This window comes from Aegilops tauschii, chromosome 1, assembly GCF_002575655.3.
Source record: "Aegilops tauschii subsp. strangulata cultivar AL8/78 chromosome 1, Aet v6.0, whole genome shotgun sequence".
Lineage (NCBI taxonomy): Eukaryota > Viridiplantae > Streptophyta > Magnoliopsida > Poales > Poaceae > Aegilops > Aegilops tauschii.
This window is the reverse complement of record NC_053035.3, coordinates 129,120,098-129,138,643: the sequence shown is the minus strand read 5'-3', so window position 1 is coordinate 129,138,643 and position 18,546 is coordinate 129,120,098. Positions and strand designations below refer to the sequence as shown.

The 18,546-nt window shown below is 42.7% G+C and overlaps 1 protein-coding gene and 1 pseudogene across 2 annotated transcripts; one reads left to right on the top strand and one right to left on the bottom strand.

Moving 5' to 3' along the window:
• The first annotated feature begins 12,026 nt into the window (after positions 1–12,026).
• On the top strand, positions 12,027–18,035 carry LOC109755162 (uncharacterized). 2 transcript variants are annotated; one of them, XM_020314049.4, is made up of 3 exons: positions 12,027–12,280; positions 16,563–16,909; positions 16,988–18,035. In XM_020314049.4, the coding sequence occupies exons 1-3, from the start codon at positions 12,247–12,249 to the stop codon at positions 17,693–17,695; spliced, it is 1,089 nt and encodes a 362-aa protein (XP_020169638.1). In that variant the 5' UTR covers positions 12,027–12,246; the 3' UTR covers positions 17,696–18,035. The 2 variants fall into 2 exon arrangements, with proteins under 2 accessions (XP_020169638.1, XP_073365854.1); XM_073509753.1 differs by having other exon boundaries at positions 12,083–12,280; positions 15,025–16,909.
• On the bottom strand, positions 12,287–14,746 carry LOC141042212 (uncharacterized; annotated as a pseudogene).
• Positions 18,036–18,546: the final 511 nt, after the last annotated feature.

Genomic DNA, 18,546 nt, shown 5'->3' with positions numbered 1-18,546 from the left:
GCTATCACTACATGCATATTTGGCTGGTGGAGGCTCTATAGTTATAATGTTTTTGCGAAAAGCCAATTTTTCCCTACTGCAAAGGAATACATTTTGTTTAACTATCATGGTGGTTGTTTAAACATTGAGAATGGTAGACACCATCTCAATCCCAATTAAAAAGTAATTAACCCAACCAATTAATTTAAATAGAGTGATGAGATCAACATGATAATCCAAGAACCAGATACTCAAAGATGTCCATAACCGGGGACATGGCTAATCATGATTAGTTTGTACACTCTGCAGAGGTTTGCGCACTTTTCCCCACAAGACTCGATCTCCTCCGTTGGGATTCTCGCACTACATGATGTTTGAGAAACGGATGACCGAGATATAGTCTTTCAGAAGTGTTAGCACCTTACGATCGGGTAGATAGTACCACCTACATCCCCTACATCTGCTAGTCTACCACTGTAAGAGTCCACACAACTTAATCAACTATGCTAGAGCCCATAATAGCTTGTGGCTGCACACGGAAGTTTCTAGCATGAATAATCTTATGATCCCTTTGAGCCTGGCTGGCGGTCCATAAAAAAACAGGCAATCGCTGGAGTACCCAGGTGCCTCAATCCACCCAGATGTGTATTTAATTTGCCACCTTAAGTAAACCATTAATTAACAATCTCACATCTGTCATGGATACACTCACCCAATCCACGTCTACTAGCATAGCATAGCAATATAAGCAAACGTAGAAGTAACTCCCAAGGGTTTGATAATAAAACAGGTAATAGGTACTACCTCATCTACTTCCCAAACCCACAATTTAATCAGATCCTAATCATGCAATTTGTTTGAGGATTGATCTAATGCAATAAAAACTGGGCAGTAAAGAGGTATGATCAAAGTGTGAACTTGCATGTACTGTTGATGAAGATGATTCGCACTCATAACTCTTGATAGTTCTACTCGTCACACTCCGGTCAATCTATCGTAAGCAAGCAATAGTAACCACACATAAGCAATCACTCAAAGGATCGGAAAGAACGAAGAAGACAATTCGAAAACATCAAAACCAATCGAATAACTCTTGCAACATAAAACAATTTCTAATAGTACCAAAATTATGTGAATTTGGCCTTATCAGAAAGTTTAGGTCAAGAGCTTCGATTTGCAAAAAGAATCAACACAAACGGAGTTATAAAACTCAAGGTACGATCAAAAGAAGTTCAAATACAAATCTGTTTGAATTCAAATTTTAAAACTTTCAAAAACAAGTTTAAGTTGATTATCTGGATAGAAGGGATCATAATGAAGAGGTGGGCGTTAGTTTCATTGAATTTGGACAAACGGTGTAAAAGTTGTGAGGGTTTGAAGACCAGGGGCTAATCTGTAAATAACGCATCTACGAAGAAGTCCCTGACTAAAACTAACAGAAAAAGAAAAGTCTAAATAACGAACGTTCGTTAAACAGTACTACAGAACGAAAACGTTTACTAAAACTTCCTAAACAGAAAGCGTTCGCTAAATAATCTAACCTAAAAAAACCCGGCTAAAAGGTAAACCGAAGAAAACCGAAAAAGAATAAACCGGACCGGGCGGTTTATTTACCGGTTCGGTGATTCGGCGGCTTTGGCGACAAAACCGGCGGCGGCGAGGTTGAACTCCGGCGACAGCGGGCGGCTCGGGCGTGGTCGCCGGCGGTGCTCCGGTGGCCGGGGGCAACGGCGAGGGGCGAGGGCGGCAAGGTGGCGGCGGTGGCGCGCGGGATGGAGGCGCGGCGAGGCGGTGAGGCAGAACAGCGGCGGCGGCGGCAACCGATGGCGGCAGCGGCGGATCTGGCGATGGGCGGCGGCGCGAGCAGAGAGAGAGGGCGGCGGGGCCGGCGCATTTATAGGAGGCGGGGCCTCGGGTGCGTGGAGGGGGCAAGCAGAGGCGGCGGCGGGAGTCCGGGCGGCGTACGGCGGCGGCGATGCCGTGCGGGTGCGGGAGTCCGTCCCGAGCTCGGGGACGAGCGGGGCGCGGCGCTGGGCTGGGCCGGCTGGCTGGGCTTCGGCCTAGTTGGCCCGCGGGGAAAGGAAGTCATTTAAAAAAACATTTTCCAGGCAAACAAAATAATAAAAAAACAAATAAATAAATATATTATATAGGCATATAATATATCAAAATTTTCAGAAAAAGATTTCCTACAATATGAACATTATTCTAACATCAAATAAAATCCTCACTAATTCAAATAAAGCAAAGAGTGCTACTGCTCTAATAAAATCCAATAAAAATCATTTTAAAAATACCAAAATTAATTCAAATTTATTTCTCTCCAATTTTCTGATGTAGGGAATCATTTTACCCTAATTTCCATATATTTTATTTTTGGAGAAAAATAATTTGAATAAAATCCAAATAACTCCAAATTGAAAAATAATTTCAAGAGGACTTTAAATTGGATTTATTTTAAACTTCCAACTCATATTTCATATGTTTTGAAGAAGTCATTTTATCTTCTCTCATGAAAATCATTGAGTTGCTTGAAGTTTCTGAATTTGAAATATTTCCAAGTGAAATTCAAATATTTTCAAAAACCCTTTTCGTTTATTTAAAATGGAAGAAGTCATGTCATCTTCTCTCTAGGGTTTTGTATTTGAAAAGAATTTGAATTCACGGAGATCATAAAAGCAAAGTGAAAGTTTGGGAAAGTCCTTTTATTCCCTCTCATTTAACTTTCAAAAAGTTTCGAATTTCACTCAATCAATCACACCACAATCAAACAAACAATCAAATCTATCTATTTATTATAACATTCCAAAATTTAGAATTTTGGGATGTTACACTCTATGTCTCCCACCTGGACTTGGTCCCGGATGGAATTGAAGCGTCTCTTGATGTGCTTGGTCCTCTTGTGAAATCTGGATTCCTTTGCCAAGGCAATTGCACCAGTATTGTCACAAAAGATTTTCATTGGACCCGATGCACTAGGTATGACACCTAGATCGGATATGAACTCCTTCATCCAGACTCCTTCATTTGCTGCTTCTGAAGCAGCTATGTACTCCGCTTCAACGTAGATCCCGCCACGACGCTTTGTTTAGAACTGCACCAACTGACAACTCCACCGTTCAATGTAAACATGTATCCGGTTTGCGATTTAGAATCGTCCGGATCAGTGTCAAAGCTTGCATCGACGTAACCATTTACGACTAGCTCCTTGTCACCTCCATAAACGAGAAACATATCCTTAGTCCTTTTCAGGTATTTCAGGATGTTCTTGACCGCTGTCCAATGATCCACTCCTGGATTACTTTGGTACCTCCCTGCTAGGCTAATAGCAAGACACACATCAGGTCTGGTACACAGCATTGCATACATGATAGAGCCTATGGCTGAAGCATAGGGAACATCTTTCATTTTCTCTCTATCTTCTGCAGTGGTCGGGCATTGTGTCTGACTCAACTTTACACCTTGTAACACAGGCAAGAACCCTTTCTTTGCTTGATCCATTTTGAACTTCTTCAAAACTTTGTCAAGGTATGTGCTTTGTGAAAGTCCAATTAAGCGTCTTGATCTATCTCTATAGATCTTGATGCCCAATATGTAAGCAGCTTCACCGAGGTCCTTCATTGAAAAACTCTTATTCAAGTATCCTTTTATGCTATCCAGAAATTCTATATCATTTCCAATCAACAATATGTCATCCACATATAAGATTAGAAATGTTACAGAGCTCCCACTCACTTTCTTGTAAATACAGGCTTCTCCAAAAGTCTGTATAAAACCATATGCTTTGATCACACTGTCAAAACGTTTATTCCAACTCCGAGAGGCTTGCACCAGTCCATAAATGGATCGCTGGAGCTTGCACGCTTTGTTAGCTCCCTTTGGATCGATAAAACCTTCAGGTTGCATCATATACAACTCTTCTTCCAGAAATCCATTCAGGAATGCAGTCTTTACATCCATTTGCCAAATTTCATAATCATAAAATGCGGCAATTGCTAACATGATTCGGACGGACTTAAGCATCGCTACGGGTGAGAAGGTCTCATCGTAGTCAATCCCTTGAACTTGTCGAAAACCTTTCGCAACAAGTCGAGCTTTATAGACAGTAATATTACCGTCAGCGTTTTTGTCTTCTTCTTGAAGATCCATTTATTCTCAATTGCTTGCCGATCATCGGGTAATTCAACCAAACTCCACACTTTGTTCTCATACATGGATCCCATCTCAGATTTCATGGCCTCAAGCCATTTTGCGGAATCTGGGCTCACCATTGCTTCTTCATAGTTCGTAGGTTCGTCATGGTCTAGTAACATGACCTCCAGAACAGGATTACGGTACCACTCTGGTGCGGATCTCACTCTGTTGACCTACGAGGTTTAGTAGTAACTTGATCTGAAGTTTCATGATCGATATCATTAGCTTCCTCACTAATTGGTGTAGGTGTCACAGGAACCGATTTCTGTGATGAACTACTTTCCAATAAGGGAGCAGGTACAGTTACCTCATCAAGTTCTACTTTCCTCCCACTCACTTCTTTCGAGAGAAACTCCTTCTCTAGAAAGGATCCATTATTGGCAACGAATGTTTTGCCTTCGGATCTATGATAGAAGGTGTACCCAATAGTTTCCTTTGGGTATCCTATGAAGACTCATTTCCCCGATTTGGGTTCGAGCTTATCAGGTTGAAGCTTTTTCACATAAGCATCGCAGCCCCAAACTTTAAGAAACGACAACTTTGGTTTCTTGCCAAACCACAGTTCATAAGGCGTCGTCTCAACGGATTTCGATGGTGTCCTATTTAACTTGAATGCAGCCGTCTCTAAAGCATAACCCCAAAATGATAGCGGTAAATCAGTAAGAGACATCATAGATCGCACCATATCTAGTAAAGTACGATTACGACGTTCGGACACACCATTACGTTGTGGTGTTTCGGATGGCGTGAGTTGCGAAACTATTCCGCATTATTTCAAATGTAGACCAAACTCGTAACTCAAATATTCTCCTCCACGATCAGATCGTAGAAACTTGGTTTTCTTGTTACGATGATTTTCAACTTCACTCTGAAATTCTTTGAACTTTTCAAATGTTTCAGACTTATGTTTCATTAAGTAGATATACCCATATATGCTTACATCATCTGTGAAGGTGAGAAAATAACGATACCCGCCGCGAGCCTCAACATTCATTGGACCACATACATCAGTATGTATGATCTCCAACAAATCAGTTGCTCGCTCCATAGTTCCGGAGAACGGCGTTTTAGTCATCTTGCCCATGAGGCACGGTTCGCAAGTACCAAGTGATTCTAAAAGTCCATCAGTATGGAGTTTCTTCATGCGCTTTACACCAATATGACCCAAACGGCAGTGCCACAAATAAGTTGCACTATCATTATCAACTCTGCATCTTTTGGTTTCAACATTGTGAATATGTGTATCACTACTTTCGAGATTCAACAAAAATAGACCACTCTTCAAGGGTGCATGACCATAAAAGATATTACTCATATAAATAGAACAGCCACTATTCTCAGATTTAAATGAATAACCGTCTTGCATCAAACAAGATCCAGATATAATGTCCATGCTCAACGCTGGCACCAAATAACAATTATTCAGGTCTAAAACTAATCCCGAAGGTAGATGTAGAGGTAGCGTGCCGACGGCGATCACGTCGACTTTGGAACCATTTCCCACATGCATCGTCACCTCGTCCTTAGCCAGTCTTCGCTTAATCTGTAGTCCCTGTTTCGAGTTGCAAATATTAGCAACAGAACTAGTATCAAATACCCAGGTGCTACTGCGAGCTCTAGTAAGGTACACATCAATAACATGTATATCACATATACCTTTGTTCACCTTGCCATCCTTCTTATCCGCCAAATACTTGGGGCAGTTCCGCTTCCAGTGACCAGTCTGCTTGCAGTAGAAGCACTCAGTCTCAGGCTTAGGTCCAGACTTGGGTTTCTTCTCTTGAGCAGCAACTTGTTTGTTGTTCTTCTTGAAGTTCCCCTTCTTCTTCCCTTTGCCCTTTTTCTTGAAACTGGTGGTCTTGTTGACAATCAACACTTGATGCTCCCTTTTGATTTCTACCTCCGCAGCCTTTAGCATTGCGAAGAGCTCGGGAATTGTCTTATCCATCCCTTGCATAATATAGTTCATCACGAAGCTCTTGTAGCTTGGTGGCAGTGATTGAAGAATTCTGTCAATGACACTATCATCCGGAAGATTAACTCCCAGTTGAATCAAGTGATTGTTATACCCAGACATTTTGAGTATATGTTCATTGACAGAACTATTCTCCTCCATCTTGCAGCTGTAGAACTTATTGGAGACTTCATATCTCTCAATCCGGGCATTTGCTTGAAATATTAACTTCAACTCCTGGAACATCTCATATGCTCCATGACGTTCAAAACGTCGTTGAAGTCCCGGTTCTAAGCCGTAAAGCATGGCACACTGAACTATCGAGTAGTCATCAGCTTTGCTCTACCAGACGTTCTTAACGTCGTCAGTTGCATCTGCAGCAGGCCTGGCACCCAGTGGTGCTTCCAGGACGTAATTCTTCTGTGCAGCAATGAGGATAATCCTCAAGTTACGGACCCAGTCCGTGTAATTGCTACCATCATCTTTCAACTTTGCTTTCTCAAGGAACACATTAAAATTCAACGGAACAACAGCACGAGCCATCTATCTACAATCAGCATAGACAAGCAAAATACTATCAGGTACTAAGTTCATGATAAATTTAAGTTCAATTAATCATATTACTTAAGAACTCCCACTTAGATAGACATCCCTCTAATCATCTAAGTGATCACGTGATCCAAATCAACTAAACCATGTCCGATCATCACGTGAGATGGAGTAGTTTTCAATGGTGAACATCACTATGTTGATCATATCTACTATATGATTCACGCTCGACCTTTCGGTCTCAGTGTTCCGAGGCCATATTTGCATATGCTAGGCTCGTCAAGTTTAACCCGAGTATTCCGCGTGTGCAAAACTGGCTTGCACCCGTTGTAGATGAACGTAGAGCTTATCACACCCGATCATCACGTGGTGTCTCGGCACGACGAACTTTGGCAACGGTGCATACTCAGGGAGAACACTTTTATCTTGAAATTTAGTGAGAGATCATCTTATAATGCTACCGTCAATCAAAGCAAAATAAGATGCATAAAGGATAAACATCACATACAATCAATATAAGTGATATGATATGGCCATCATCATCTTGTGCTTGTGATCTCCATCTCCGAAGCACTGTCATGATCACCATCGTCACCGACGCGACACCTTGATCTCCATCGTAGCATCGTTGTCGTCTCGCCAACTATTGCTTCTACGACTATCGCTACCGCTTAGTGATAAAGTAAAGCATTACAGGGCGATTGCATTGCATACAATAAAGCGACAACCATATGACTCCTACCAGTTGCCGATAACTCGGTTACAAAACATGATCATCTCATACAATAAAATATAGCATCATGCCTTGACCATATCACATCACAACATGCCCTGCAAAAACAAGTTAGACGTCCTCTACTTTGTTGTTGCAAGTTTTACGTGGCCACTACGGGCTGAGCAAGAACCGTTCTTACCTACGCATCAAAACCACAACGATAGTTCGTCAAGTTAGTGATGTTTTAACCTTCTCAAGGACCGGGCGTAGCCACACTCGGTTCAACTAAAGTTGGATAAACTGACACCCGCCAGCCACCTGTGTGCAAAGCACGTCAGTAGAACCAGTCTCGCGTAAGCGTACGCGTAATGTCGGTCCGGGCCGCTTCATCCAACAATACCGCCGAACCAAAGTATGACATGCTGGTAAGCAGTATGACTTGTATCGCCCACAACTCACTTGTGTTCTACTCGTGCATATAACATCTACGCATAAAACTAGGCTCGGATGCCACTGTTGGGGAACGTAGTAATTTCAAAAAAATTCCTACGCACACGCAAGATCATGGTGATGCATAGCAACGAGAGGGGAGAGTGTTGTCCACGTACCCTCGTAGACCGAAAGCGGAAGCGTTAGCACAACGCGGTTGATGTAGTCGTATGTCTTCACGATCCGACCGATCCGAGTACTGAACGTATGGCACCTCCGTGTTCAGCACACGTTCAGCTCAATGACATCCCTCGAACTCCGATCCAGCCGAGCTTTGAGGGAGAGTTCCGTCAGCACGACGGCGTGGTGACGGTGATGATGATGCCACCGACGCAGGGCTTCGCCTAAGCACTACTACGATATGATCGAGGTGGAATATGGTGGAGGGGGGCACCGCACATGGCTAAGAGATCAAGAGATCAATTGTTGTGTCTAGAGGTGCCCCTACCCCCGTATATAAAGGACCAGGGGGAGGGGGCAGCCGGCCAGGAGGAGGGCGCGCCAGGGAGGAGTCCTACTCCCACTGGGAGTAGGACTCCCTCTTTTCCTAGTTGTAGTAGGAGGGGGAAAGGAAGGGAAGGAGAGAGGGGAAAGGAAAGGGGGCGCCGCCCCCCTCCTTGTCCAATTCGGACTAGAGGGAGAGGGGGGCGCGGCCAGCCCTAGCCGCCCCTCCTCTTCTCCACTAAGGCCCATCTTGGCCCATTAAACTCCCCGGGGGGTTCCGGTAACCCCCCGGTACTCTGGTATGTGTCTGAAACTCCCCGAAACCATTCCGGTGTCCGAACATAGTCGTCAGATATATTGATCTTTATGTCTCGACCATTTCGAGATTCCTCGTCATGTCCGTGATCATATCCGGGACTCTGAACTACCTTCGGTACATCAAAACACAAAACTCATAATACCGATCGTCATCTAACTTTAAGCGTGCGGACCCTGCGGGTTCGAGAACTATGTAGACATGACCGAGACACATCTCCGGTCAATAACCAATAGGGGAACCTGGATGCTCATATTGGCTCCTACATATTCTACGAAGATCTTTATCGGTCAAACCGCATAACAACATACGTTGTTCCCTTTGTCATCGGTATGTTACTTGCCCGAGATTCCATCGTCGGTATCTCAATACCTAGTTCAATCTCGTTACCGAGAAGTCTCTTTACTCATTCCATAATACATCATCCCACAACTAACTCATTAGTCACAATGCTTGCAAGGCTTATAGTGATGTGCATTGCCGAGAGGGCCCAGAGATACCTCTCCGACAATCGGAGTGACAAATCCTAATCTCGAAATACGCCAACCCAACAAGTACCTTCGGAGACACCTGTAGAGTACCTTTATAATCACCCAGTTACGTTGTGACATTTGGTAGCACACAAAGTGTTCCTCGGTAAACGGGAGTTGCATGATCTCATAGTCATAGGAACATGTATAAGTCATGAAGAAAGCAATAGCAACATACTAAACGATCAAGTGCTAAGCTAACGGAATGGGTCAAGTCAATCACATCATTCTCCTAATGATGTGATCCCGTTAATCAAATGACAACTCATGTCCATGGCTAGGAAACTTAACCATCTTCGATTAACGAGCTAGTCAAGTAGAGGCATACTAGTGACACTATGTTTGTCTATGTATTCACACATGTATTATGTTTCCGGTTAATACAATTCTAGCATGAATAATAAACATTTATCATGATATGAGGAAATAAATAATAACTTTATTATTGCCTCTAGGGCATATTTCCTTCAATGGCTAGCCTGGTGTGCTAGCTATAAATAAAATTCCTTGCATATTCAAATTATTAATGCTTGTTGTGTGTTACACAACTTTGCAAGAGATACGCAGCATATGATGGATGATTAATTGCTGCAAGAAGTTGACAATGATCTAGCAGATTTGGAACATGAGCCTATGGATGAAGCTAACTTAATTACGTGTGTTGAAGTCACTAATGAATGGACCAACTTTAGGCAACAATTATCAGAAGACATGTATGTTGAATACCTTCTTAGGCATGCTGAACTAGAGATGGAGTAACTAGGTGGTGGTGGTCTCATTTTTTTGCAGTACCTAGGTGATAGTGGTCTCATTTGTGCATTACCTAGGTGATGGTGGTCTCATTTTGTATAGTACCTATATGATGTTGGTCACTTGATGATTGTCTTTTGTGAGATAGCATAGCTGACCATGATGGTGCGTTGTGTGTTCCTTTGTACACGCATCATCTTGATATTAATATATATGATAGGTTTGCTTGAAATTTACTATATGATGAACCATTTATTGATCAAACATACTATTCTTCTGTGTGCATTTTTCTTTCTTTTGTAGCACCATGGCTGAAGGTACTGCACCACCTCCAAAGAGGAATTACGTCACTTAGGATGATGACATGGACACTGCTATGCTTGAGGTGCTTGTTCATCATCACAACATGGGTGACCATTCACGAAATGGATGGAAAGCACATGCGTACACTGCAGCTATAAAGAATGTGAAGGAGAAGTGTAATAAGGATATCAGAAAGGAAAACATCTTGGGAAGGCTTAGGACTTTCGACAAGCAATTTGAAGTCATAAGCAATATACTTTCTCAAAGTGGTTTTGGGTGGGATTGGGTCAACCATAAGCTATCCATTGATAGTGACGATGTCTGGACTAAATATGTGGAGGTAACTTCTATATATTTGCATCGTTTTATTCGATTTTTCCTTATATAAGAATATGGGGCGACAACTATTCTCTTCTTATGTGTGTTCATGGTGCATGCAAATAAAGCAAAAGAGAAGGGGATAGGTTCTTACAAGACCAAAGTAGTGAAGCATTGGGATTCCATATCTGCCATATATTCGGAAGATTGTGCCAATGGGGAAGGTGCCATGACGGGTGCTGAGAATGCTGCAGACCCAGAAGAACCAATTGAAATCTCTCCAGAAAATGGCACCAAGCGAGCACGGACAGGTGAGGCCATTATGTGCATGATTGGAGAAATGAGGACTACTTTTAAAGATGCTTTGAAGACAACCGATCCACTTCCATTGCGAAAGGCTACTACTCCTTCTGAAATACTTGCTGCACTTCGGTTGATACCAGATTTGGCAGAAGCGGATATGTTGCGCTCTTATGGGAAGTTGATTCTTAATGAGCGTTTGTTTGAAGCTCTAATGGAGCTGCCAATGCACATGAGGAAGACTTGGCTGCTATTGTTGCCTTGAAGTTATGCAAATTATGCTTTCCTATTTGTCTTGTTGAACTTGAACCTATCTAGACTATTATTTCGCTACATTTGGGACCATATCATGTTGAACTTCAACTTATCTGAACTATTGTGTTGTTTAATTTGGAACTATGTGTTCTTGTGAATTTGGAATATCTATTATGTTGTACTTTGTTGGTGCAAGAAATTTGTTGCTGTTGTTGCATCAATATTATATGACATATATGTTGTCATCAATTTCTAGAATATTTGATAGTATTTTTTGCTATATATTCATCCAATTGTATTCACACATTGTACAATTTTTTTATGTACATACTAATGTTGCTATGCAATTCCATAGTTTGACATCCAAACAAGATTCTGTATTGAAACCTCAGTAAGATTCCATGAGCCAATTCAACAAACACCCAAACAACTGAATTCGTATTCATGTCCATTAGGTTTGCTGGCTGAATTGGAATTGAAACCAATTCAATACAGAGGTCTCCAATATGGACATCTAAACAGAGCATTAGGCATATATTTGGCAATGCGCCATGGTCTGGAATTTGCAAATTCTTTTGGGTTTTCTAGAGTGGAAGCATAATCAGATTCTCAGCTAGTGATCGATTACTGCATGGGACAAATGAGATGGTGGGACTCGATGGCTGCATTTTTTGCAGAGAACGAGGATGTGGCTTCACTTATAGGGAAGGTTATTTCTAAATATTATGTTTGATCTTGTAATAAAGCCATGCATGTGCTAGCGAGTTATAGTTATTGTAATAAGAATGTTCCATAACGTTTTTCAACACTAGTGTAGTGTCAAAAAATGTGGGAAGGAGGGAGTCATTCCTATTTAGTTTCAGTGAAACTACTCATGATGCCTTTCCTTAAGGATTTATTTTTTACAAACCACCAAAAATTGTTAGGCATACATCTGGTACTTGTAGGGCCCACTTGGCACAGCAGCCCAAAAATCCCCAAATCCGTTCTCGCACCCGCAGGTCACATCCCGCGGCCACGCGCGCACCTCGCCGCCGGGAGACACCCCGTCAGCCCCCCCCCCCCCCCCCGCGGCTGCGCGCCCCCATCAATCGTCGGGCCGCGCAGTGAGCGTTCCATATCGTTGGATTGCTGGGCGGCGACGGAGTCGATGTCCGGAGGCCAAGAAGGTGGCGAGGACTCAGGTGATTTGATTCTTTCTGATCTACGGAAAGGCATGAAGAGTCACGATTCTTCTTAATTTTCAAAGGATCGACGAGAGCCTTGGTTGTATGGTTTGGTTTTGCTGGTCTACTTCCGTTTGTTCATGCAAATCTCTTAGCTGAGCTGTCGAAGTAGCCTTCACTTACGGATAACACAATACATTTGCATGTAATCTTTGTGTACTGCACAATTAAACATGCACCGAACACGTAGTAGTATTGTACTCTGATCAGTGTTAAATGCTGCCTAACATCTTGTTAAAAGTCCTTTTTTTAGCTGTTACAAGACCATTTGTTAAGACAACAATGTTTATTTGAATGCGTTTCCACAAATGATGAAATGAACACGTATGGGAAGTAGAGATGGTTACTCGTTGGTCATTACTGGTACTTTTCCAATTTTTGTTGTTATGGAGCAGTCCCAATTGTCTTGTACCCTACAGTGAAAAAAGTGCGCTTAAGCATGCCTAGTTGCTAGGCAACAACAGTAATCCTAGCGCTTAATCATGCTAGACGTGTGCTTAGGCAAGATATGCGCTAGGCAGTGACAAAACACACAATTAACGCCTAGCGCTTAACAGTTGTAAGTTATGAAATGAAACCAGATGCGGTTTTGACAGAGTTTTGTTGTGAGTTGATTGAAAGCGCCTTTCGCTCCAGTTTCTCTCACAATTATTTTCAGAACACAAATAAGAAAATATGCTTAATAAGTGATATGACTAACCAGGATCATAATCAAAATTTGGACTAGTCCTCCAAAGGGTCTGTTTTGGAACATAGGTAATTCATAGTTCGCAACTTTGTCTTGAGTGATTTCATTTCCAGTATAGAATGTCTCCACATTCCGCACAATCCATTTTTGTGGTATCAAATATGCTCTCATCTGCATAGCTGTAGTGTGAATTCAGCAAATATGCAGTCAAATGCAGTGGGGCATCAATCCTATCTTTCATACTCTTGTAAACAATGGCTAGCGCATCTTTGTAATGATGCTCGACATTGCCAAAAGCCTCTTTTGTCTCCTTCTTTGACTTCACAATCTCTCCATACACAAAGCCCATGGGCGGGCACACATCACCATCAACCAAGGGTAGCACCTTCACCAAGGGCTCGAACACCTTAATGCAAAGATTCACTCCCTTCCAAATGGCCTTGTTCAGAATGATTGCTGTTGCATTATTGCCTTTCTTCGTGTCTTGTCCCACTTCGAGGATACCACCATCTTCCTTGGTGAATCAGCCTTATCTGCAAAGTGAGGAATCGGGAAGGAAATCTGGTCACTCCTGGCCTGATGATTTTTCTCTTCTTGGTGAAGGGCCTCATGCATTCCAAGGTGCAGTGGTACCCATACACAAATATTGTGAAAGCTTTGGCTTGGTCAAGTATCTTCTTGAACTTAGGCAAGGTGCCAATCCCTTGGAGCATCAGATTGACAGTGTGAGTCACACAGGCATTGTTCCAAATATCGGCCAGTTAATCGGCATCTCGGTCAATTAATCGCTACTGGGTGGGTCACTGAATAGTTGTTTAACTGATTTATCGGCCGATTAACTGGAAAATTCGCCTATTTATCCCTACTCGGCACCTGACTGATATGGTACCAGTTAGCGATATCTTGAGCATTGCACACAGGAGCTCCAAAAGATGTTTGGCCTCTTCACTTTCAGGAGATCTTTAGCTCCCATGTTGTTCGAAGCATTGTCGGTCACAGCCTGCACCACTTGTTCAGCACCTAATTCATCAATTGTTTTGTCAATTAGATATTCAGATTGAAGATCATCTCACTTGTATGTGGTGTGTCTGTTGTCTCCTTTGGCTTGATGAAGCTAACACTTTCCGAACAATGTGTGAGCAGTTTCGTAATGCTTCTCCTCTTCCCAAGCATCAGTCATGAGAGAGCAGCCATTCTCAATCTTCTCATCCCCTCTGTTCCTTGAGTTCACTCTTGGTTTTTGCATACTCAGCCTTCAGTAAAGGCTCACGGAGATCATATTGAGTAGGTGGATCAAGACCAGGGCCAAATTGACCAATGGCCTCAACCATCTGTCTGATCTCGTCATTGTCAGTTGCATTGGATGGTATTGCTGCATATAAGAGAGACACAACATCTTGTGTAAGAGGGCAGTAAAAACTCCAATTGAAACAAACTCATCATTGTCATCGTTTTGTACTTATGCCTCATACACCCATCTTGCAATGTCTTGATGTGCTCGAAGTGCTCTCTCACTAAAAAGCACAAACACGTCTGAAACTGCCAAATCGGTGTCCTAGTATGGAAGGACACGGCGATATGGCCGGACACGCTGGGATACGCGTATCCTGCAGTATCCCCTCATTTTCGAATTAAAAAGAAAGAGAAATAAATAGGGATACGGCTGGGATATGTAAGGAACATGTTGGGGACTCGGGAGGCAGAGTAACGGGCTCGGCCTGATACGAACCCTAATTTTTCAGGCTGCTCGACCTCGAACCTGTCCAGGCTCCAGCTAACGCACTGCCGCTGCCGCCACTGCCTGGACTCGACCGCTGCCGCCTGGTCGAGCCGTTTTCCAAGCCCGGCAAGGCGGCAACCTCTCCTCCCAAAGGCAACCACGCTGGAGCAATTAACCTCGAGTCCTTGAGTCTCTTCATCTCTTTGCAGCCATGATGTTGTTGTTTGGGTTTTTGATTGCTGCATGATGTTTTTGATTAGCTGCTGCTTAGTGTTGATTGGTGCTTTCTGTTAGGGAGCATGGCATCTGGCTGCGCCACAGCCGGTAGCCAATTAAGTGATGTATTTTGCAAGTTGTAATAACATGGGTCTGGAGGCAGGTCTGATGATTGAGAACTTGAAAAGGCAGACAACAAATGGGGCAGTACTCTGATCTCATCTCAGTTTTTCTTTAATATTTTGTCTTTAACTCTGTATTACATGGCATGTTCTTAAAATTTTGTTCTATACTCGCCGTATCCCCGTATAGCTTTTTTTTGGAAAATGCCATATCCCGTGTCCCCGTATGCGTATTGCCATGTCCGTGTCTCCTTATCCGTGCCTTTTAGCTCTCTCATCCCATGATGCCTTGTTAATCTTCACTTGCTTGAGCCTATATGGGTATTTAATACATTTGTATATACGCTTTACTTGTATTTGTAACAAGAGCCAAACTGAGCTTATTTTTACTGGCCATCTGTAGCATTCGTTGATGGATCTCAGATCACTTAAGTTACAACGTGATGACATCTTACTTGTGGTTAGGTGGTGGTACTACTTAGCAGATATAAGATATGCAGTTAAACTTAGTAATACTGCCGTCATATATAGGTTGTGAATATCATCATTTAATAACCCTACTGCACTACCAAGAATTGTCGAATCACCAATGATATTATCTTTGCATGAAGATGAAGTGGGTGTTTGAACTCTGAACGGGTGTTTTATATTTCTTGCTCACAGAACCTCTTTTCCATACAGGACTTAAGTGAAGTTTGTAATCCATGTTCTGTTGGGCACAGTAAGATACTCCCTCCGTCCCATAATGTAAGACGTTTTTTGACACTAGACTAGTGTCAAAAAACGTCTTACATTATGGGACGGACGGAGTAACTGTTAAGTATAGACATCATCCCCTATGATGACCAAAGATTCTAAATAGTGCCTAGATTGATTATATTAGTTATGGTCTTTTCGACCATGTGAGGCCATCGCTGAATGAGCTTGTAGACAGGATTAAAGACGAGACTCGATGTTGGGCAAAGGCCGGGGCTCAAGGGCTCAGGGTCGTTTTGCCATCATCCTGGGATGTCCACTGAGTCTCTGTTGGCTGTGTAAAACTGCCTCCTAGGAGGATGTAAATTCCCTTTCTTTCCAATGCAATGAAACGCAAAAGCCATTTGCGTTTTCTCGAAAAAATTAGTTAGTCTTATAGATCAGCCAGAAGTGAATTGCCAATAGGTAGTACATTGATTTGGAGAGACCGAAGTTAGTATAAGAACTTTGTGGATGATTATAGTAACAGATCAAGTAGAGGTGAACTGCCACTGGTTAATGTGTATCTGCCTGATGGGTTTAGGGTGAACATCGATTTATTTTCATTGTGATGTATTATTTAGCAGTGCTGAATGCATTTATTTGATGACGTTTGCACCACTTGTTGCACTACGGTTACTTGTATGGCTTCCACTATTTTTTACATGACCGTAAGTATGATTTACCTCTTATCATTGACCTCACATCAATAATGTGACGAAGTCATCTTAATTCTGTGGCTTTACATACTTCCTGCAGATCACATCATGGACCTAGGCGAAGATCAGAATTCCTTTAAAACCAAAAGATCAAGAGCCACAAATTGGCCCTCAGTAATGTCAAAGTTTCTACTTAATTGGTACCTTGAGAAAAAGAAGGCGATGCCACCTAAGACCAAATTCAAGAAGACACACCACCATTATTGCCAAGCTGCACTAAATGCTAGATTTGAGTCTGCTTACACTGTTGATCAGGTCCATCGCCATTTGAGGCGTTTCAAGGAGGTTTGGAATATTGTGGCGCGTTATATGAACGAGAACGGGAGCAGGTTTGACAAGAAAAACAAAATGTTAATACTACCTTCTGCAACCATGGCTGCTCTACCCGTAAGTATTGCATCACTAGAAAGTAAATTAATATTTTGTAGTTTTCCCAGTGCACTAATGGATAGTTTTCTTGTATAGTTAGCAGAACGTGCTATTCTCGTTAAACCCATTCCATTCTTCGACCATTTGCAAGCTCTCTTCAGCGATTGCCTAGTTGATGGTGCCTCTATGACAGACCTGCTTACAGATGCTGACTTAAATGATGATCAGATGGAAACCCAGGATCCGTTGAACATGATGGTTGTTCATGCAGACACAGGGGACCCACACGAGGCAGGCTTGGACAAAGTTGTTTTGGGGGGTGAAGATGAGTGTCATGAGGTTGCAGTTATTAGCGCCGTTGGTACAGTACCATGTGAAGTTATGTCAGGCACTAGTGCACCATCTGCTGAACCATCAGGATCCGCTGAGAGCACAATAGCTGCTCTCAAACCCAGCTTGAAGCAGTGCAAGATAGTCAGCAAAGCAAAAGCAAATCTAAAGCCACAGGCTGTTGCGCTACATGATAGCAGGAAACCAGACGCGTTCAACAGGAACTTAATGGGGATCCATGACAGACTCGCTAAACCAACACGGACAGCACCACCACTGTCAGACCCAAATGCTCCTCTGTGGAACATGCTAAAGGAAATTCCGTTGACACCTGCTGATAGGCTGTCAGTTGGGATTTATCTTTGTAAGCCAGAGTCTGAAGTGCATCGAAGTTTTTTCATGAGTATGGGTAAGGAGTACCTAGAGGCATGGGCCCACAAGTTCTTGAGTGGAGGGGAGCCTGGAGCCTTATAGTTTGATTGCTTAATCACGGCTCATTGCTTTAAATTCAGCCCACGCTCTCTGTGGATGAATTGTTCTTCAGACTTCAGAGGGCCTTGTTTGTGCTGCTACATATTGGTGCACCTCTTGTGCTATAAGCATTGGTAAATATGATTGGTTTTTTTGCGGGAAAACTATTAATTAGTTAGTTATCATGTAACTTGCCTTAACACCTTACCCGATAGTCCAGTGTAGTTTGCGGACAATTTGTGAGCATCTTATGCTCATGGCTTATTCTACGTATGATCAGATGTCCCAAGATTACAAATGTCAACTGAAAATGATGGTATGTATGTGTGGTTTGTTTTCTGAAGGTGTGAATTTTCTCAGCTCGAGGAGTGTCTTCCGCTTCACCAGCAGTTTATACAATGGGCACGCTAAGGCCAACTCCACCGCGCGACTCCAAACGGACGTCCGTTTTGCCTAGATTATGTCTTTTTGGGTAGGGCAATGGGGTCGTGTCCGGGCCGTTTCTGAGATGCGGTGGCCGTGCGCCCAATGCGTGGACGCATCCTGTCGACGTATTTTTTTTCTTTGCAAGCCCTTAACTTTTTTTCATCATTCATTTTTAATACATGGGAATACATCATCAAATTTTGACTAGAAAAGCAAGACCAAAGAAAACAAGAACCACAAGAATACATTTTAGAAGACATCCAACTTCCATAACTGCTCCTGTAAGTTGTATTAGTGCCTTCTCGATGCATTCATTGTTTATTTGCGGAGGAGGCTCGATCTTGCGTGCTTCTTTCTTCTTTGAGTCTAAAGAAGTAGAGGTTGCTTCCTCGCATCTAGTCTCGTGTCTAGCCTCTAATCTAGCAACA